This window comes from Musca autumnalis, unplaced genomic scaffold (assembly GCF_047663935.1).
Source record: "Musca autumnalis isolate F117 unplaced genomic scaffold, ASM4766393v1 scaffold_4, whole genome shotgun sequence".
NCBI classification, from domain to species: Eukaryota; Metazoa; Arthropoda; class Insecta; order Diptera; family Muscidae; genus Musca; species Musca autumnalis.
The window spans coordinates 19,489,258-19,512,247 of NW_027411977.1; the positions used below are offsets into that span (position 1 = coordinate 19,489,258).

The 22,990-nt window shown below is 33.8% G+C and overlaps 1 protein-coding gene across 1 annotated transcript in view; it reads right to left on the minus strand.

Annotated features, from left to right (window-relative positions):
• The window catches only part of Gr64e (Gustatory receptor 64e), a 50,645-nt gene extending 28,771 nt beyond the window's left edge, over positions 1-21,874 (minus strand). Inside the window, exons 1-5 of the mRNA XM_073980309.1 lie at positions 21,607-21,874; positions 10,541-10,608; positions 10,360-10,437; positions 10,036-10,227; positions 9,013-9,207 (exon numbers count right to left, since the gene is read on the minus strand). Coding sequence (XP_073836410.1) covers positions 9,013-9,207; positions 10,036-10,227; positions 10,360-10,437; positions 10,541-10,608; positions 21,607-21,707 — 634 coding nt within the window. The 5' untranslated portion in view covers positions 21,708-21,874. The remainder of the gene's footprint in view (positions 1-9,012; positions 9,208-10,035; positions 10,228-10,359; positions 10,438-10,540; positions 10,609-21,606) is intronic.
• Positions 21,875-22,990: the final 1,116 nt, after the last annotated feature.

A 22,990-nucleotide genomic window follows, 5' to 3' on the forward strand; every position in this document is an offset into this window, starting at 1 on the left:
GTCTAAAACCATTATTTCGATGAGGCACATTTTCATCGTATCAAAGTGTATATACCCTCCTTAGCCTAAAGGCTGAGGGTATAAAAATAGGTAAAAATGGGTTGAAGCCAACGATTTGTGATTAAACCACACTTTTTACGAGTTTCCTGTCAAAGTAAAAGTAGAAGCAAACTAAATAAGAATCATTTCACCAATGTATTTATTTTCAAAATTTCATCTGTTTCTACCGCATTTCGGATTTCACTAATTATTGACATTTTTATTAAAAACACTGTACATATGTATTATAATATATTTTAGTCTGTAAGGATTATATGAATCTATAGACTTAAGAAATAATAAAAAAAAAAAAAAAAAAAAATCGTCGTTGAAAAATGTACTGAAAACAACGGCATAGAGGCATTTTACAACAATGACATGTTCTGGAGAGTTGTGTATTACATTCCAGGAATTATTTTTCCAAAAGAAAATATTCAGAAAAAATTAACGGTTTTGGAGATACGGTGCGAAATGTATAAAAATTGTGGAATTTTTGCATATATTTTGAAATTTGAGGCAATAAATGTAGTTTTTCGAGTTCATTATTTCTCCAAATATTTTATTCTTGTTCTTATCTACAAATTTGCTTCAGAGGTCAGAAGAAGATTGGCATTGGTTTTAGAGATATAGCCCCGAATTTCTTTAAAAACTCAATGTTTAACCATGTAGAGATGTGGCCATAAAATCCGAGCTGGATCTGACACAACAAAACCCAACTAGGGTTTCTTGTCGTTTGGGTATGTACTTTCAAAAAATCCTCATTTCGAATTGTTTGCACAAGATCAGCATAAAAATGTTGCACAGTGTTATTGATCAGCATAAAATTCTATGTCGATTTAACCATGTCCGTATGTCCGTCCGTCTGTCTGTCTGTTGAAATCAAGATACAGCTCGCAATTTTAAAGATAGAGAGTCAAAATTTGTACAGAAGTTTTTATTACTTGCAGGATGGTTGGTATTGAAAATGGAATATATAGGGACACGTTTCGATATAGCCCCCATAGAACGGTACCTCCCGATTTTCGGTATTTTGGAGGTTTTAGTTTCATTATCCTACCAAAATGGCTGAAATTTGGTATTTAGTTATCGTTGGGTGTATTAAACTTTCCACCTGAAATCTGTTGGTATAAGTCCACACATTTATATAGCCCCCATAGAACGGTACCTCCCGATATTCGGTATTTTGGAGGTTTTAGCTTCATTATCCCACCAAAATTCCTGAAATTTGGTGTATAGAACTTTCCACCTGAAATTTGTTGGTATAGGTTCACGCGTCCATATAGCCCCCATAGAGCAGTATCTCCCGGTTTTCGGTATTTTGAACGATGTGACGTCAATATTCCACCGAAATGACTGAAATTTGTTATTTAGTCTTCCATAGGGATATAAAATATTCCAAAAAGGATTTATTAGTATAGGTCCAAGTCTTCCTATATCCCCCATAGAAGCATACCTCTGAATTTTTGGTATTTTTTGGTTTTAGCCACATAATTTTAGAAAAATATTGGTATTTGCCTTCTTCATAAAGGAAAGGAAACGAATTGTTCCATTTTACTTCAATGCAACTCGTGGTGGAGGATACAAAAAATTCGGCCCGACCAAACTTAACGCCGTTCTTACTTGTTATACCCTCAGCATTTATGCTAACGAGGGTATATACACTTTCATACGGGCAAAATGTGCCTCATAGAAATAATGGTTTTAGACCCCATGTATGTTTGGACGAAATGTGTTTCAGACAATTTGCAGTTGATTGAGCAATGTCCGTCCGTATGTCTGTCTGGCTTGCTGGTGCGCACGATAACTCTCGAACGGATTAACCGATTCGGTCCAAAATTTGGCTTTCGTAATATTTTGTCCAAACTTAGTTTATGTTCGAAGTTGGGTTATATCGGTCCACTCATTCCGGTACCTCCCCCACAAAAGTTCGGAAATGTTCGGAAAATTTGCAAGTACGATAACTTTTAAAGGGAGTAACCGATTTGGTTCATACTTTGCACATCGTGAAATTTCTACCAGACTTAGATGAGGTCCCAATATGGACTCAACCGGTCCACTCCTTCGGGTACCACCCACACAAAATTTCGGATAAGTTCAGCTTAGGACCTGCTCTCGAATCGCTTTGATTTTTGTTGCAACAACTTGTATTCACTGCCCCCCATACGACGGTACAAGTTTCATCAAGGGCAAGTCCATACTTCTTGAGAAAATAGCCTGAAACTTGCAAAAAAAACCCCTATGAAGCCGTGTGTAGTGGTTGGAGCGCAATATAACTATCGAATGGATCTGCCAATTCGGTCCAAAATTTGGCCTTCGTAATATTTTGTCCAGAAATAGTTTAAATTCGAAGATAATCCATATCGGTCCACTCCTTCAGGTACCTCCCCCACAAAAGTTCAAAAATGTTTGGAAAAATTGTGAGCGCGATAACTCTCGAAGGGAGTGACCGATGTAATCCATACTTTACACATCCTAATATATCTACCAGATATAGATCGGGTTCGAATATGGACTATATTTTCTACTCCTTCTTGTACCTCTTACACAAAATTTCAGATAAGTTCACTTTAAGACCTGCTGTGGAATCACTTTGATTTTTGTTGAAGCGATTTGCATTCACTACCTCCATTACGACGGTAAAAGTTTTACAGGCGCAAGTCCATATTTCTTGGGAAAACAGCCCGAAAAGTGTAAAAAACCCCTATTTCACCATATGTGGCTATCGGAGAGCACGATAACTCTCGAACCGTTCAATCGATTTAGTCCAACATTTGGTCTTCGTCATATTATATCCAAACTTAGTTTTTAATTGGGCAGTACCGGTCCACAAATTCCGGTACTTCTCCCCAATATTTAAAAAATTTCACTAAAATGTTAGGACGATATCACTTGAATGGGGAAACCAATTTGGTCCAAACTTTGGATCTCTTAATCTTTTGTCAAAATTTGGTTTACTTTTAAAATGGCCCATATCGGTCCTCCTTAAGGGTACCTCCCCTACAAAAGTTCAACATTTGTGTCTAGGTGCAGTTAATTCCTAATCTTCATTTTTGTCGGCAAGTTCAAATGTCCAAAAAGGGCCACAAAATTTTGAAGAGATCCTAAATACATTCGATCTGTCGGTAGGTGAAAGTTTCACTTCGCATTGGCTGAGGGTATATATCTGTCGGCAAAGCCGACTGACACTTTTTTATTTGTTTTTCTTTTGTTTGGTTTGATGAAAAGTGTTAGTTGTTGTTTTTAGGTTTGCATAACCAACCTTTTGTTTCTTGGGCCGGCAGTAGAAAAGATCAACACAGACACTTTGTTTATTTAAGTTTAAGTTCAGTTTATTTATATTTCACGGTGCGCCTTAACTAATTTGAAATGGAAGGTGCTTACACCTTTGCTTCGAAACCGCGAGTCCTATGTAAATGGGCCTAAAGAAAATGTTGTAGCTGTGAAAATTCTCCATAAGAGTGACTTTTATGATACTTTTGTAGGTTTCACAGTTTTCGAGTTATAGAAGTTCAAATTGAGACAATGCACTGACTGTATCGCCTCCTTATAAAACAATGTCATCACTGCAATTTCCCAAATAAAACTTTTATATCTTGAAAATGGTACAACCTAGGAAAAAAGAAATCATGCAGTCTTGTAGAGAATTTTCACAGCTTCAACATTTTCTTTAGTCCCATTTTGATATGACTTGCGGTTGCCAAGCAAAATCTTGAAGACTTAAGATAAAAACCTAAAAATTTGAACTGAACCTCTATATCTAAAAAATGGTAAAACCTTCGAAAAACCTAAATGTCAGTCTTGTAGAGAATTTTCACAGCTACAACATTTTCTTTAGACTCATTTCGATACGACTTGCGGTTTCCAAGCAAAATCGTGAAAACCTAAAAAAACCATAAAATTGTGAATTTTGGTCGCGATTTATTTAAAAATCTATCCTTCGATTTTTTCTGTTTTCTTTATTTTTCTTATCTATGAACATTGCTGTTTCAGAATCCGGGAAAACTTCCCATGTGTAAGCGGTTTTCATCAAAAGTTAGTTAAGGCGCACTGAGCATGATATTGTTTTATAAAGAGGCGATACAGTCAGTGTATTTTCTCAATTTAAACTTCTATATCTCAAAAGCAGTAACACCTACGCAAATATCATAAAGGGCAATCTTGTGGAGAATTTTCACAGCTACAACATTTTCATTAGGCCCATTTACATAGGACTCGCAGTTTCCAAGCAAAATCGTAAAAACCTAAAGAACCCCTAAAAATGTGAACTTAAATCGCGATTTATTTGAAAATCCCTCCGGCGATTTTTTTTTTGTTTCTTGATATTTCTCATCTGTGAGCATTGTAGTTTCAGAAATTGCAAAAACTTCCCAGGTATAAGCACCTTCCATTTAAATTTGGTTAAGGCACACCGTGATTTATTATTCAGAATATTTCTTTTACTTATTTATAAGTCACTAGCAAAATGCCCGCTACTTCGTAAGCGGAAAAGTAATAATATACAAATAAGCAATATTTAATATGGAGAACACTGAAAAATTTGATGTACTAATACCTATTTGAATTGATATTTAATTTCTTTCAAGTACTGCTCGTATACGTTTTGTTCGAATTTCAAAAAAAGACCTCTACACTTCAACAGCGGCCTACATTTTAAATTCCAGTCCATGTTTTATTAGAACGGTATGGGTATTTTGAAAATTTTATCCATATTTTCTAACCGAATTTTGGAATTTGTGATATCAAAATGTAGAAAACCATTATTCAGAAGATATAAAACAGTTAAAAATATAACAGTTAATTTTGAGACATTTTATTTTCGGCCTTTTTTCTCAGGATGTAAAAACCTTCTTGTAAAACATTAGCCGCATAGATCTACCTTTTCAAATGAACTTACAATAACGTTTAGAAAAGACACCAAAGATAAAAACAATTTTGTTGAAAAGGTACGTTTGACTTTTTGATTTCAGTACATTATTTAGAAACCAAATTCGTGTCAACCTAGAAACAATAGTACAATTTTTAAAATCCAGGACCTTAGCTCAAATGTTACAGTTTTAGCTCTACTTGTTCACCCAATGTCAATGGTATTAGATGTAGAAACCTTTCATACATTTAAAGGCGGATTTAAATAAACATTCTGATCTAATCTCAACTGTTATCCTCATAACAAATTTCATTTATCGATTCACCCAGCACCAGTGCTTCAATATTTAGTATTATTTAATACTTCTAGTACACTTATTGTACGACCACCTCTAACAATGAACATGACAAATCAAGAATAATAATAATAATTCCATCTTCATTGCTACACCCAACGTCAAATTTAATAGCATTTAGTACATTTCGTATTTCTCAATAAATCAGCCAGCCCTCAGCCTAATTTCAGAATATGTATGCATTTCAAAAAATCCTTATCTAAACACCAACACAATCCCTCATACAACAATTCGGAATTCCACCTATATCCCATCATGCAACACCAAACTGGTACCAAGTTTAGTACTTATAGTATGTATAAGTTTCAAAAATTACCTCCTTTTATCAAAAACTATATCCAAACCGCGATTTAGTATTTTTCGTATACATTAGTACGAATTTCCAAAACTTTCCCTCTATCTCCACTCTAAACGTCAACTGCTATACTAATACAAATTTCACAATTTCAGCTCTACCCCTTTACACAATAAGAATTTGGACCAAATTCTGTGCCATTTAGTAATTTTCGTACACTTGTTGTACGTAAATCCACAACCACATCCATATCTCAACCCTACGCACCAACAGCGGCTATAATACCAAATTTCCGAATTCCACTTCTATTCATAATACCATTAATACTTTTCGTATGAAAGTACGAATTTCAATAACTATCTCCAACAGTAATTGCGAATTTCAGGATTCCAACCCTATCCGTCTACCCAAATCTAAATTTTACCAAATTTAGTACCATTTATTAATTTTCGTACCCATAAGTACGAATTTGCAAAGCTACCTCAATGCTACACTCCATAAGTCATCTTAATTATAAATTTCAGGATTCCAGCTCTATCTGTACACCCAAATCCAAAATGTACTAAACTTAGCACCATTTAGTACTTTCCGTACCCATAAGTACGAATTTCCGAAACTACCTCAATCCTATACTCCATAAGTAATCTTAATTCCAAATTTCAGGATTCCAGCTCTATCCGTCCACCTAAATTTAAATTGTACCATATTTAGTACCATTTAGTACTTTCCGTACCCATCAGTTTGAATTTCCAATACTAAGTCAATCCTACAGTCCAACAGTAATCTTAATTCCAAATTTCTGGATCCCAGCTCTATTCGTTCCCCCAAATCCAAATTGTACCAAATTTAATACTTTTCGTACCCATGAGTACGAATTTCCAAGACTAACTCAATCCTACACTCCAAAAGTAATTAAATTCCAAATTTCAGGATTTCAGCTCTATCCGTTCACCCAAATCCAAATTGTACCAAATTTAGTACATTTAGTACTTTCCGTACTTTCCGTTCCCATAAGTACGAATTTCCAAAACTTCCTCAATCCTACACTCCAATAGTAACCTTAATTCGAAATTTCAGGATTCCAACTCTATCCGTTCACCTAAATTTAAATTGAACCATATTTAGTACTTTCCGTACCGATAAGTACGAATTTCCAAGACTAACTCAATCCTACACTCCAAAAGTAATTAAATTCCAAATTTCAGGATTCCAGCTCTATCTGTTCACCCAAATTCAAATTGTACCAAATTTAGTACTTTCCGTACCAATAAGTACGAATTTCCAAAACTTCCTCAATCCTACACTCCAATAGTAACCTTAATTCGAAATTTCAGGATTCCAACTTTATCCGTTCACCTAAATTTAAATTGTACCATATTTAGTACCATTTAGTACTTTCCGTACCCATAAGTAAGAATTTCCAAGACTAAGTCAATCGTACAGTCCAACAGTAATCTTAATTCCAAATTTCAGGAGCCCAGCTCTATTCGTTCCCCCAAATCCAAATTGTACCAAATTTAGTACTTTCCGTACCCATAAGTACGAATTTCCAAAACTTCCTCAATCCTACACTCCAATAGTAATCTTAATTCCAAATTTCAAGATTCCAACTCTATCCGTTCACCCAGATATAAATTGTACCAAATTTAGTACATTTTGTACTTTCCGTACCCATAAGTATGAATTTCCAAAACTACCTCAATCCTACACTCCATCAGTAACCTTAATTCGAAATTTCAGGATTCCAACTCTATCCGTTCAACTAAATTTAAATTGTACCAAATTTAGTACCATTTAGTACTTTCGTACCCATAAGTAAGAATTTCCAAAACTACCTCAATCCTTCACTCCATCAGTAATATTAATTCCAAATTTCAGGTTTCCATGTCTATCTAAATCCAAATTGTACCAAATTTGGTACCATTTAGTACTTTTCGTACACATAAGTATGAATTTCCAAAACTACACCGATATCTCAATCGTACACTTCAACGGTAATCTAAATTTCAGGTTTTCAGCTCTATCCGTTCACCCAAATCCAAATTGTACCAAATTTAGTACCATTTAGTACTACTCGTACACATAAGTACGAACTTCCAAAATCATGTCCTTATATCAACGCCACTTCCCAACCTTGATTCCCATACCAAATATGAAGATTGTAGCTATATCCGCTCAAAATATACAATTGGTACCAAATTTAGTAACTTTTCGTACACTTATAGGTCGAATTTCCAAAAACCCTTTGGTACATCTTTCTAACTCTCCATCAGTTACCCTCATTCCAAATTTCAGAATTCTAGCTCTTCCCGTTTGCCTAATACAAAGGGTACCATATTTAGTACCTTTTAGTACTTTCCGTACCCTTCTAGGTCGAATTTCCAAAAACCCAGCCTTATCTCACCCCTACACACCGACAGCAACCCACAGCCAAAATTTCAGCTTTCTAGCTTCAGCGGTTTCGTCTGGGCGATGATATGTCAGTCACTCACTCACTCACTCACTCACTCACTCACTGAGCTCTTTTATATATATAGATAAAATAAATGTCTTTTAACGACCACTTGTTGAGGTTTTGCTTTCAAGAACTTTTGGGAGAGTGAGAGCAAGAAATCAATGTTCTTTTTAATTACTTGCCGTCACAAATTATGTGACGCCGGCATGATTGATGTGGCCGCAAATTTGTGCGTAAAATGAATACGCATGGCTACTGATCCAATTGATAAAAGTAAGACACATTAAGTTTATAAACGGTAGCTCGTGATACCAGACATAGTTAACTTTTGGAGTAGAGTTGTGCCAAAGGAACTGTATGGAACCATCTAGTTCACTTCGCAGTTCTAATGGCCCACATTTTTTCTACGAACAAACTGCGTATACTTAATATCGCACGTTACATTTTATGATGTTAATCATACGTTTTGGAACTAGTACTAGGGACTAGGAACTAGATTACCCAACTCTATTATAATGGTACTAAAAATACGTTTACTAAGTCAACTCACGAGAAGGGATGAAGATGTTGCTACTAGAAAGTCATAGTTCCAAACGGAATGACAAATGAAAATATATCCACCATATTATGGCGGAGGATATAATTTGGGGCCTGTTATTCAAAGGCTTAGGGATTAAGCTGTTTAGCAAAGCCGACTGTTTTTCCTTCATTCGTTAATGAATACAATTTAATTCCATTCAATGCTTTTAATACAGCCTACACATTATAACTGCCTTCAAACGCATCTAATTTGTAATCCCTGTAAATATCTTTCTAAAATTAGCACCATCATAACACGCAAACAGCATATAAAATAAAATCTCAGAATTATAACAATAAAACATCCATTTGGAAATTTTATTACAAATAAATCACCCGGCACGACATAAAAATGGGTGCGCCAACAACTGGACAACATTTTACCCCATCGCTTTTGGTTTATGTCTTCTACTTTCTTTACTTACTCAGTGAACACGTTACGGCAACCAAGATGACCATCTTAATGCGATGAGACAGCCAAGAGCGTTCCTTTTCTGAGGTCTGTTGCGGTAATGACCTTTCCACTTGTTGCCACTGTTGCATTAAATCGGGCCATTTTGCAGCCATGCGAAAGAAAATCACAGCAATCAAAAATATTGACGTATAAAACATAATACCCTCTGCAAAAAAGTAAAGAAGAAAGAAAAGATGGTCATAAGTATAAAAATAGAAATAGTCTGACCAAAAGGTATTTATTTAACAACACCTTCAAGGTAAGAAAAGTATAAAATATCCCAAAAATAGCATGCAAACAAAAACAAAAAGATATAACTTTAAGCTCCCTGCTAAGGCTGTCGACAATATAACACCAAGAGGTGAGTAACAGTAAAACATATATAAGTCTCGTGGATTTTATGGGTAGGCGGCAATGATGTAATATTTGTTGATATTACATTACACACCAACACGCTGAGAGCTGAATAAGTTATGTCGTAGGAGGTTTTGCTTACCCATTTCATTAGATAATAAAAGTCTTCGAAATACTTAAAATCAGCGGATGTTCCAACACGTTGACAGTTTTTCTATTTCTAGTGTGTTTTTGTCCGTAAAATATTAAAAAATAGGCACGTGTTTTTCTTCTTTTTCTTATCTTTATGGTTGTCCATTTCATTCCTAGGGAAAGTAGGAAGCAAATCCTCCTTTAGCATAAAACTGACTAAAGTTAAAATTCAACTCATTGCCTAAAAAACAACGTTTACTATCCTCACAGGTTGTTATAAATTCACGTTTACTGTCCTAACTGTTTTCACCTAAAAATCTTTGAAAAATCGACGTTTATTGACCTAACTCTGTCATTCAAAAAATCGTTTAAACAGATCCATGTTTGTTATTGTGGAAGTGTTCCAATGTCTCTATATCCATAATTATCTGTCAAATTCTTCACAATGCTTATATATTTTTAAGAAGCTTGTTGTAACTATTGATTATCACCTCAAAGTTTTACTTACCCACAGAATCAAAATTAAAAACGCCACGAAAAGCATAAACGAAATTAAATCCAGAACATACACCAAACAGAATTGTAACAATGAATGAATACCAGGTACGTAATGAACTCCAAGAGAAGCGTAAATCATCAGAAGAATTCGAAGTAATGCCTTCAACTGGCATTAAGGCAAACATTTGAGCCATAATTAAAACTGTAAAGGAACCATCAAATTAAATAATTTATGATGAGAAAATTATTATTGCCTTAAGTGATCCTTATGATAAAAAACAAAGAACTAATAAAAATTACTACATTCGAATCTGTACATTATCTTTTAACATACCTGGGCGTATGGCTTCCTGAAAACTTCCCACATGCATGTAGTCCTCTTTGCGTCCTCTTCTAAGAATTTGATGTTTTACTGGAAATATATTTTATTGTTTTATTTTCAAACTCATAAAATGAAAAACATTTTCAAGGATATATGTGGTCTTTGCAGCGAAGAAATGGAATTATGTACTTACGTTTCATTATTAACGTTTTACGTCGACTATGCTTAGCATTTGCCGATTTGATTTTAAAAAATATGGAACTGTAAAAGAATCAAATGTGTAATAAGTATAAAGTTGATTAAATGAAAGAGAAATTATATTAAAATAACTAATGATAGAGGACTAGCTTGAGGGTTTTATAAGATTTCAAGAAGGTTCCAGTTCGGACAATAGTCGTAAAATGTTAAGATAAAAATATCAAACAAAAAATATAAAATACAAAATATAAAACATAAAAAATATAAAATATGAAATATCAAACATAAAATATCTATATATATAAAGTAGAAAATGTTTGTACGTTTGTTTGTAATTTATGGACTCGAAAACCAGGGACGTACGAAGGATTTTATTTTTGGGGGGGGGGGGGGGTAACTTGACCAAAAACTATGAAATTTTAAATGTTGTTTAGCGTTACGAAAACCTACTTTAAGATGTTATTAGTTGATTTCATATGAATTATTGACACAAGGTATATAAATTCAGAAGGTATTCAAAAGAGAAAGTTCACAATTGTATCTTAAATACAACTTTGAAAACATAACGTTTTGTTTTCGGAACATAACGTTTTGTTTTCTTCTTTGAAGTTCATATTGAGTTATCAATTCAAAATGTTTTCAATTTAACAAATTGTCATCTTATAAACCTTTTAATGGTAGATTACACTGTGCAACACTGAAAATGCAAACAACTTCTAGTGGGCATTTTCTGAAAGTACATATTAACAGCGTGTTTTTGTAAAAATGCTTGCCTGTCACACGAACCGTTCGTACTAAAACGTATACGTTCAAAATTTGGTTCTTGTAAAATTTTACGAACCATTCGTTTTTATCTAAAAGCTTTCGTCTATTTCATAAAAGCTTTTATATTTCAGGGTTTCCATGATACTTATTTTGTGAATTTTGCATAGGCATCTGCACGTAAAATGTGTTACTTGATGGCAACCCCAATAAACAGATGACAAACAAAAAATAAGAAAAAAAATGTATCAAATTTGTCCAAAAATAATTGTGATAATATGAAGAAACGGAAGTACATATACGCGAGTGCTTCTATGGAAAATAAATAAAATTGCATTCCCTTCCAGTTTTCGTGTGTTTTGTGCCATTTATTACTCAAATTATTTAAGTTTCATTCAAAACGATGGGTCTTTTCCATTCGTTTATTTTTGACGTATTCGTTCGTCTGATTTTGTTACGAAACCCAAAAGAATACTGAAATAAAAAGCTTTCATTTGTTTGTCACACGAATACAAACGTCAATCGCTATGAAAACCAAATTGTGTCTTCGTTCATGAAATCGACGAACGAAAGGTCAAAAACTTTTTACAAAAACACGCTGTAAGTCTACAAAACCCCTAGTTGGGTATCGTGTTTTTAGATCGGGTTTGGATTTTATGGCCTCATCTATACCGGGCTAAAACTACCATTTTTTTAAATGATTCGTACATTATCTCAGAAACTAATAAGAATTTTGCTTTGCGGTCTTCAGCAATATTGTAGTTCTAAAGTAGTAGCTTATATGTCTGGAATACGAACTACGAAAACAGCATATAACGCATCAAAATTGATAAAATATAGGAAAGACAACATAATTTCTGGAATTATGGTCACTAACTGCCAAACTATTAAGAGTTGAACCTAGTAGCTTTTCGCAAAAACTTCCTAAATAATGTCCTTAGCAATTCTTCAGAACATTCTGAAACTGTAAAACACTTATTTCATGTTGTTTAGGCGGTATTTCATATCATACTTTCTACAAAACATATTTCAAACAACGTTCACACATGCTGTTTATTCTCATATTTGAAATTTCAATGTATTGTTGATATATTTACCAAATTGTCGTTGAATAATATGCTAGAAACATTTACAACAATGATATGTTCTGAAGAGTTGTGTATTACATTAAAGAAAAGTTGACTGTTTTGGAGATACGCTACGAAATATATACAAATCACGGAAATTTTAGATATATTACAAAATTTGAGGCAATAAATGAGGTTATTCGTGTTCATTATGTTTCCAAATACATTCTTCTTGTTCTTATCTACAAGTTTGCTGCGGATGTCATGGAAAGATTCGTATTGGTTTCAAAGATATAGCCCCGATTTTCTTTAAAAAGTCAATATTTAGCCATGTTTAGATAGGGCCATAAAATCCGAACCCGATCTAACAAAACAAAATCCAAAGAGGGGTTTTGTCTATTGCGTCTGTACTTTCATAAAAACCGCATATGAAATTGTTTGCACAAAATTGCCTTGAAAATGTTGCACAGTGTTATTGTATACCTGACATGGTATTTTATTAACTCAGTATTTTTCTCTCTATAAAGTTATTGAAAAGTTATTGAAAAATAAATTCGGTGGAGAATATCCACAAACAAGAAACAAAGGGAACTGATGAGATCCAGTGGCGTGGATCGAAACTAGTCTTCCTTGCCTTACCCCTTGGCGAACAATGCCAAACCTTCTCCACTAATAAAGTTGTTGTTTTAAATGTTAAAACAACAAAAGGGATTAAGCCAGACTATTTTGAAAAATCAAAATTGTAACAGCTATCCCAATTAAATAAACGCCACCAATGTTCTAAACGCCACCAATGTTCTACTTTTTAATATTTATTTGAATTAACTCATGGTCCTAAACGACTTCTTTGAATTAGATACCTCCAAAAAGAAGGATAATTCGTATCCGCGAATGCAGATTGGATTTGTAACGAATATTTCCAATCCAGCTATTGTGTCGATAACATAAGAAAATAATACTCTTTTATGTCATCAAAACAAACAGAATTGATAGAGTCCGTGCAAGCCAACTAAAAAATGCAGAAATTTACATTAAGCAAAAAGGAAAGTGTTATGCACGTAGTCGGGAGTTATATACTACGACTTATAGACTCCGAATCCTACTCGAAGTACTGTTTGAGACTACGAAACTCATGTTTGGCCTTTGCCAAAACATGGTCGAACAAATATCTCAGAAAACAATGTCAGAAACCAACTTTTAGAAACTTTTGCTAAAACCTGACAAAATATAATTTAAAAAATACTTGATTTTTTCTTCAGGCTGACTTCTCTACTTTTGGTATAATGTTACAGAAGAAGCGTTATTAATATGAATGTACGAGTATTTGGACTCGGTGACATTAAAAACTTTGAAGGACACAGTTTTTGCTATTTATTGGAAATAGAATTCAAACATTTGTAAACCATCCATCATATAACCTACCGCCTGATTTCAGATATTTTGACGTTTATTTACGTTTGCTACATTTTCTGGCCGAATTAGCTAAAATTTGCCATATAGGGTTCCCGGTAATCGCGAAACTTCTCCACCAATAAATATGGGCATTATTAGGGTCCACGTTTTGGAATAACCGATTTCATGTATTTTTACGTTTTTAGCTGAATTTTCGGCGCGAAATAGCTATTATTTGCCAGTAAGGTTTCCCAGTGTTCAACAAGCTTCTCCGCTTCTCCATGATCCGGTACCGCCCGATTTCAAGTCGTTTTTCTACATTTACGAGCATATGGCATTTATGGTTCCCAGTGCCATATACACATATACATAAAAAATGTGGACATAGAGCCACTTCGTGGTATAGCTCCCATATAACGATACCTCCCGATTGCAGGTATTTTCAAGTTTCTGCTGACCGAATTAGCCAAAATTAGGTATTTGTGGTTGTGGTTCGTAATATAAAGGAAACTAATTATTTCATATTAGTTCAGACTATTTCAAGATGAGGGTATTCAAAGTTCGGAAAGAAAGAACTTAAGGCTTTTTACTTGTTAAAATTACATTTATTACTTCAAAAGTTATTATCAAAGACTCTGCCCACCCGAATTAATAACTTGAGCCCAGAAGCGTTTTTAACCTCATGAAAGTTTATGACTTTTATTTTCTGGAAAACAAGTAAAGAAGTATCAGTCGGCTTTGCCGACAAAAATATGCCCTCAGCCTGAGCCTATGACAGATCGAATACCGGAAGACAAAAATATCGAAATTTTGGGGTATTTATTTTAACGTTTGTGAATGTTCCGAATAAATGTTTAGGATTTGATAATTAATTTGATTTGGATTAAAGGGCAAACAAGTTGCACGTTTGCGGAGAAAGTGCCTGAAGGAATGAACCTGAGAGAGCTTGAGAGCGTTTCCTTTCGATAGTTATTACGCCCACCAGCCATTTTAATTGGTCACAGTATACAGTCAACCAAAAAAGTCTACATACACCATTTAAATCTCGAGTTTTATGGGTAAGGAAACATTTTTATGAAAATCGAAGTACATAATTCTATTTCATATCCCTAATGAACAAAATTAAATACAACAAAAAATATTCCATACAAAAATATTCCACCCCAATGAAATATTGAGATTACTGTAAAATTTATGGAATAAGCAACACAAATTTTACATTTTATTGTTTTATAGAATGTTTCTGGTTATCAATCATATATTTTAGATAAACTAGGAATATATTTGTGCTTTAATTGACGTTATTTAAGGTCAAACTTCGGGTATAGCTCCTTAAAGCGGACCCTTGCAGATTTCTTTGAGTTTTTCAGTCTTGTACTTTATAAAACCCTAGCAAATACATGAAGACTAATAATTTTGAAATCCTAGAGCGCTTTGAAGTTGTTCTTCGCTAAATGTAAAAATTCCTGAGTTTTATCATAAAGTTTATAGGTTTTTAGCATTCCAACCGGCTAAATACATGCATAAGCCTTGGAATTACCTTGTAATAAGGTTTGATATACTTTTTGGACCTTTACTCAATCAGAAATGTAAAATATTATTGTACAAACCCGCGCCTAAAGCTTCCAAACCATAAAAATAAAAGCACCACCAAAGAATGCATAAAATTTGTATGCAATTTACACTGTTAACTACTAAGCTTTCGTATTATGACCGCTAGGATCACTTAAAGCGCTATAAATATCGCATAATTATACAATGGTGATTCAATGGATTCTCGAGGATTGTACCAGGCCTTATTTTAAGGTAATCCCAATGCTATTGAATGTAATTGCCCCTTGGAATGATGTGCAACCTATAAACTTTATGAAAAAAGTGAAGAATTCGTACATTTAGCGAAGTTCAGGAGCATATAATTTCCACAAGGACAACTTCAAAGCGCTCTACGGTGCCAAAATTATTAGTCCCACTGTATTTTCTGGTGTTTTATAAAGTACCAGACTGAAAAGCTCGAAGAAATTTACAAGGGTCCGCTTTTACGAGCTATACGCGAAGTCTGACCTTTAATAACGTCAATAAAAGCACAAATATGTTCCTATTTTGTCTGAAGGATATCATGGACAACCAGAGACATTCGATAAAGCAATAAAATGTAAAATGTATATTGCTTATTCCATAAATTTTACGGTAATCTCAATATTCTATTGGGGTGTACGCACACTTTTTCCCTATTATTATACCCTACACCACTATGTGGGGAGGGTATTATAAGTTGGTTTTTGGCCAAAAAGTTTGTAACGCATCGAAATAATGGTCGTAGACCCATACTTATATATACCGAAATGAATGTCTGGACGAGCTGAGTCGATCTGGCTATGTGTTTTGATCGGATCGTCACGCATGTTGGTGGGGGTCCCGGAGGGGAAGAAGCCTATTGATTTTGGTGATGGTCGGATAATATTTAGGGGTCGGAAAGGGCAAACAACTTAGGTGGATAAAAAGACAACGTTTTTTTCCAAAGCGAATATCTCAGCTTCTATATGGGGTATACCAAAAGCAAAACCTGACAATTAAAGTAGAAAATATCACCTTTCTAATGATGTAAAGAAGGTGATCGTAGGTGATCAAACAACGAAGATATCACAATAGTAGCAATTAAAACCCCAATTTTAATTTTTGCGATTTTAATTATATTGACGAATATCACAGCTTTAGTTATAAACTTTCCAAAAGCAAAGCCTGACTATGAAAGTAGAAGATCCCGTCTTTACAATGATGCAAACAAGGTCGGCATAGGTAACCAAATGACGGAGATATCGCAATAGTCGGTAATACATCCCATTTTTCTATTTTTTTGGAAATCACGCTACAGGTCGCAATTTTGATCGGATATTGCAAAATTCAGTAATAAACCCAATTTTTCCATTTTTTGTAATCACGCTACAAGTTGGAATTTTGATCGGATAGTGACGAAATTTTGGGGGTAGATGGAGGCCCCACCGAGGAAGAAGCCTATTGATTTTGGTGATAGTCGGATAATATTTAGGGATCGGAATGGGGAAAAAACTGATTTGGAGACAAATTCAAAGTTTTATTCTTTGTGAATATATCGGCTTCTAGTAGTGGTATTCCAACGGCAAAACCTGTCAATGGAAGAAGAAAATATTACCTTTACATTGGTGTAAAGCAGGTTGGCGAAGGTGGTCAAACAAGGAAGATACCACAATAGTCGGTAATGCATCCAATTCTTCCATTTTTTGCAATCAAGCTACAGGTCGTAATTTTGATCGGTTGGTCACGAAATTTTGGTTGCTTATGGGGGTCCCAGAGAGAAGAGGCATAATATTTTTGGTGGTAGTCGGATTATATTCCCTAAAAGAAATTTTTACCAGTGGAAAGCTTATGCACAGGGGTAGTGGTGTAGGGTATCACATGGTCGACCCCATCCCGACAATAGCCTTTGCTCACTTGTTTATTAATTTTTATAGAATTTACCGTTACGAGTATTTGTATTATAAAATATATTTTTGTTGTATTTGTCCACAAGGAGAATGCCCAAAGGATCCTCAAACTGCAGTTATGTTCAATTCCTGTTAGGGAGGTACCCGACGGTGTTGTTGAAATTTTTTGTAGGAGGTACTTAAAGGAATGGGCCGATAAAATCTAAATTCGAAACTAAATTTTCTACTTTTGTGGGGGAGATACCTGAAGGAGTGAACCGATATGACTTAAACTAAGTTTAGACATAATATTACGAAATCCAAAATTTGGACAAAATCAGTTGATACGTTCGAGAGTTATCATGCGCTCCAGATAAATAGCCAGACGGGTGGACTGGGCCTAAAACATCTGTGGATTCTAAAACCAGTTTTTCGATGGGGCGCATTTGTATCAAAGTGAACATAGCCCCGTTAGCTCAAAGGCAATACAAGTTACAGCAGATATTGATACACTGTATCCAACGTTTCAGCATTATTTTCCTTTACAGTTGTTTTCGGTCACCAGAATTTAGGTGACGCACAACAATGAATGTTTCTTCACTATTTTCCCCTACTGTTTAACAAAAATTTTCTAAAATAGGATGGTTACATTCAAGCGAGATATACTTCACGAAAAACCGATATATACTACATTTCGACATTTCATTTCATGCACTTTCATTCACAGAATACTTAACTAGTTAAAATTGAAGCTAACTGAGGCCTCGAGACCTCGATAAATATCCAATATAGCATATCAAAGTGGAGTATATTTGTTACGCAATTGCGTGTTCCTTTATTATTTGAAAATGGGAATTAATTTCATAACAAGTACTTCAGATTTTACTGGCAGTTTCTTTCAGAAAGAGTATTCAAAGACAACATTTGAAAATATATCTCAAAAAACGTGTAAATTAAGTACATTTTCAGTACAGAAACTTCATATAAGATTCCATTTCAAATTTTCAAAAATAATTATCAGAATGAGAGAAAAACGGTAATAATTTGTTGTAGTAGCTCACCAAATATTACTCGATCAAACCAAGACCTAGAATGGTACGAAAAGTACTAAAAGGTACTTGTATGAGGCAAACGGGAAGAGCTAGAGTTCTAAAAATTTGGAATGAGGGTAACTGATGAAGAGTTAGAAAGATGTACCAAAGGGTTTTTGGAAATTCAACCTCTAACTGTACGAAAAGTACTAAAAGTTACAAAATTTAGTACCAGTTGTATATTTTGAACGGATTTAGCTAGAAACTTGGAATTTGGTATGTATATTTACGAAGAGTACTAAAGAGGTATAAATGTTGTATCGGGTGTAGGCACGGGTGGAATTTTAAACTTTTTTCTTAGAGTCACTGTTGGTGTGTGGGGTTAAGATATGGAGATGGTTCTGGAAATGCATACAATAAAAAGTAAATAAATGGTATAGAATTTGATATAATTTGTTATTATTAGCAGGGTTAGCAGGAAGTTTTGGAATTTTAGGAGGAGGTTTCGGAAATTCGTTCTTATGTATTTATATGTAAAGTACTATAATTTAGTTTGGGGGAACTGATAGAACTGGAAATCAGAATCGCGGTTGGTATAAATGGTTGATATAAGAAGGTAATTTTTTGAGGTTATACCCACGTGTATGAAAAGTACTAAATTTGTTACGATGAACGATAATATAAGTAGTATTTTAATGCGTACAATTTCTGAAATTTGGTATGAGAGTCGTTGATGGCTGAAATGATATTAGAAATATCTAATATTAGGTAACGAAAAAGTACTAAATGGTACTGATATTTGGAATTAAGATTATTGTTGGAGTGGAGGATTTAAGTAACCTTTAGAATTCGTTCATATGTGTACTAAAGTACTAAATTATATTTAACGTGATAAAATTTGGATTTGGTGAACGCATCGATCTAAAATCCTGAAATATAGTACTAAGATTACTGCCGGAGTGGAGAATTGACTTAGTCATTGAAATTTGTACTTTTGTATGAAAAGTATTAAATTCACTAAATTTTGTATATGGAATTCGGAAATTTAGTACTATAGTTGCTGTTGCTGTAGGTTTGAGTTATAGATGTTATTGTGGATACACGTACCATAAGAGGTAGAGCTGAAATTGTGAAATTCGGTATTAGGATAGCAGTTGGGGTATAGAGTGGAGATAAGGAGGATGTTTTGGAAATTCATTAAATTTGGTTTTAGGAGACAGATAGAGCTGTATCGCTTTTGCGATATAGTTTTTGATATAGTGATATAATTTTTGAAACTATTACCTATTATTAGTACTAAATTTGGTACCGTTTTGTTGTTGCATAAAAGGATATAGCTGGAATTTCGAATTTTTGTATTAGTGTTTTTTTGTATTAGTGTTTAGATAAATAAAATTAAATTCCGAAATTAGGTATGGAGGTTACTGAGGGCTAAGGTATTGAGCTGGTGTTGGAAATGCGGAAATACATTTTGATATCACAAATTCCGAAATTACAACTACTTCGGTTGGAAAACGCGGATCCTATGTTTAAACTACGCGGTGTTCTTTTTTTGGAAATTAGAACTAAAGGTGTACGAACGGCATATAAATTAAATTTAAAATCAATTAAAATAGGTATTGATACATAATTTTTTTATATTAAGTATTGTTTATCTGTATAATCTTCCTTTTCCGCATACGAAGTAGCGGGCATTTTGCTAGTTCCTTTATACATTATCTTAGTCGAGGTAGCGAAGCGCACTGGGTTCAGCTAGTATAAAATAAAAGATATTGCGCCCTGTTGCACATTGCTAGTCGTTAATTTGTCACTTTGTGGCTATTGGAACTTTTTCTTAAATTCTTTCCTTTTACACGTTTATGCAATTTTTTGCCTTTAATAATATTTATTATTTTGTCTGGAATGTGTCTTCGTTTTTTGGTTTGAGAACAATTGTTGCAGTCGGCCGGGTAAAAACAAACTCTCATCTGTTGTCGTTCATTAAATGGGGACATTAAAAATTTAAACAACTTTCTCATTAGACAATATTAAATTATGCAAACATTTATTTATAATTAAGAAGATTGTCTCTGGTTGTGGCGCAAATAGGACGTGGAGGCAGTAGTATGTAGGTCATTTGCCCATACATTCATAGACATGTAAAGAGACATGTTTCCTCCTATGCTTTAGACTAAAAGTAGACTAAAATTTTAAGAGTGTGCAAATCATTTGCATAATTTAGTATTAAAAAGAAAAAGAAGACGCATAATAAACAGTTCATATATAACATAGCGTAGAAAAAACCGGCGCACACAAACACACACTCTTTTTAACAATTATGTGTCTTCTCAAGAAATGGCATTAGCTTAAATGACACACATCCCTGCCAGCAATTGGAAGTGAGTTTTATCTAATTTTATAAATGAGGATCTTTTTGGTGTCTAATTTTCTGTAAAAATTCGACATTTGTCTAATATACAATAACAATTGCATTGTTATCCCATTTGTATCGTATCCAGTCACCATTTAGAAAAGAATACGATAGACAAATAACAACAATAACATATGTATCTAAAAATAAATGTAAGCTATCTCATTTATATCCCAATGAAGGATGGAAATTAGATAGACATATCTATTTTCCATCCTTTATTTGGATACAAATTAGACAGCTTACATTTATTTTTAGAATTGTTGTAAGTTGAACAAATAAGACATTTGTACACAGATGGTTATATACGCAGGTGGTGCAATGGTAAGCATGCTCGCTTTGCAATCTGAATGTCCGGGGTTCGATTACCAGGTCAGGCGACATCACGTTTTTCAAATGACAAAATTAATATAAGCGACAATTCCTGAAACAATTATAAAAATATAAATAATGAATTAAATTAAATAATAAAAAACCAAAAAGTCCAAAATAACCCAAACAAAGGATTAACGACACAACAACAACAATAAAACAAAACATAAAATAAAAAGGAATTAAATTAAGTTAAAAAGAAAATCAAAATAAAATTTTATTATTTTTTATTTATTATTATTTTTATCAAGTTTTTAGCTATATTAATGTTTTATAGTTAAAAAAAAGATTTGTCATTAAAAAAATGTCGACTGGCCTGGGAATCGAACCCGGGCATTCAGAGTGCAAAGCGAGCATGCTTACCATTGCTCCACCGGTATTATCGTTTTAATAACTTTCTGAAGTGTCCAATTAGACACTCAAAAAAGTATCTAATGAGTGGAACAGTTCTTCCCGAGAGCTTTATCTTTTTGGATAAGAATGCGACTATCGCATTCGTTTGTGCAATCTAATTGAAGTGACTCATTGGACAATAAACAGATAGCAAATGTTGGCAGGGATGCAGCCAATAACACACACACACTTACTCATGTTCATTGTTTAATATTTTATGCGGCTGCCAAAATTTAATTTCCAGCAAATGGCGTTTTGAGGAACTCAAATTACGTTGAGTTGAAACAATTTTCATAATTTCCTTCAACAATTTTTTTTTTTTTGGGATTTTCAGAGAGGCAAAGAATTTTTCTACATTAAAATGCAATCAAAAAATATAAAACTGTTCACCAACATTGGCCTTTTCAAACTGAAATCCCTGACGGATTTTGTTACACACCCCATAGGTTGCAAATTAATGTTGTGGTTGTTGCTATTATTGTTGCCATTGTGGTTTTGCAAAATGTAATTTTTGCATGTTTCATGCCTGTCCATGGTAATTATTACTCTTTTTTATTCTGCCCCATTATTGCCATTCATTACTCAGCCACCCATTTAATAAACACACCTAACTACGCTGCTGTTCATTTGGAGGGTTGCAAACTTATTGTTCATTCATTGAACTGAAAAAAAAAACATTTTTGTCCATTCATCAACGACATGATTGGCGTAAAAAAGCATTCTCTGTTGTTCCCTTCCAAAAACTAGGCACCCTACTGGTCTTCCTTATTTTGCTAGGGAAATGTTTACACTTGAAAAGCTGAAAGGATGTGGTTGAAAATCAACGAAATTTATGAAAATTTTTATCATTGTTACAAGTGGGTCATGGGAAATAGTTGAGCAACAACAAAAAAATATAATAAAAATAAACAAAATTATATTTATATATTAAAAATTACAATTTTAAATTAGTTTCCGTCGCTTGTTATAATCCATCATAACTTTTTTTTAGATATATTTAAATTATGCTGTGAAATAAAAATAATTATAATAACAAGGAAAATCGGACAGATTATGGAAGTGGGACTAAAAGTAGTAGGCACACCTAAAGGGTGTTTTTTTAAGCTAGATAGAACTTTAAATTGTAAAAAGTAACACAAACAAGTAAAAAAGTATCAGTCGGCTTTGCCGACAGAGATATACCCTCAGCCTGTGTATATTGAAACAATTTTTTTCCAAAAAACGCATGTATTTAGGGAGTTTTAAAAATTTTGTGCGTTTGAACTGACAAAAATGTTGATTAGGATTTAATATCAAAAGTTTTGCGGAGGAGATACTAAAAAGAATGGATCTCCATCCACTACATATGGTACCATAGGGGTTTTTTAGACCTTCAGGGATGTTTGCTCAAGAAGTATGAACTTGCCCCTGAAACAACTTTTACCATCGCAATTGAGGCAGCAATGCAAGTTGCTTCAACAAAAATCAAAGTGATTCGAAAGCAGGTCTTAAAGTGAACATGTATCCCAAATTTTGAGTGGGAGGTACCGGATGGAGTGGACAAATATAGTCCATATTTGAACCTGATCTATATCTGGT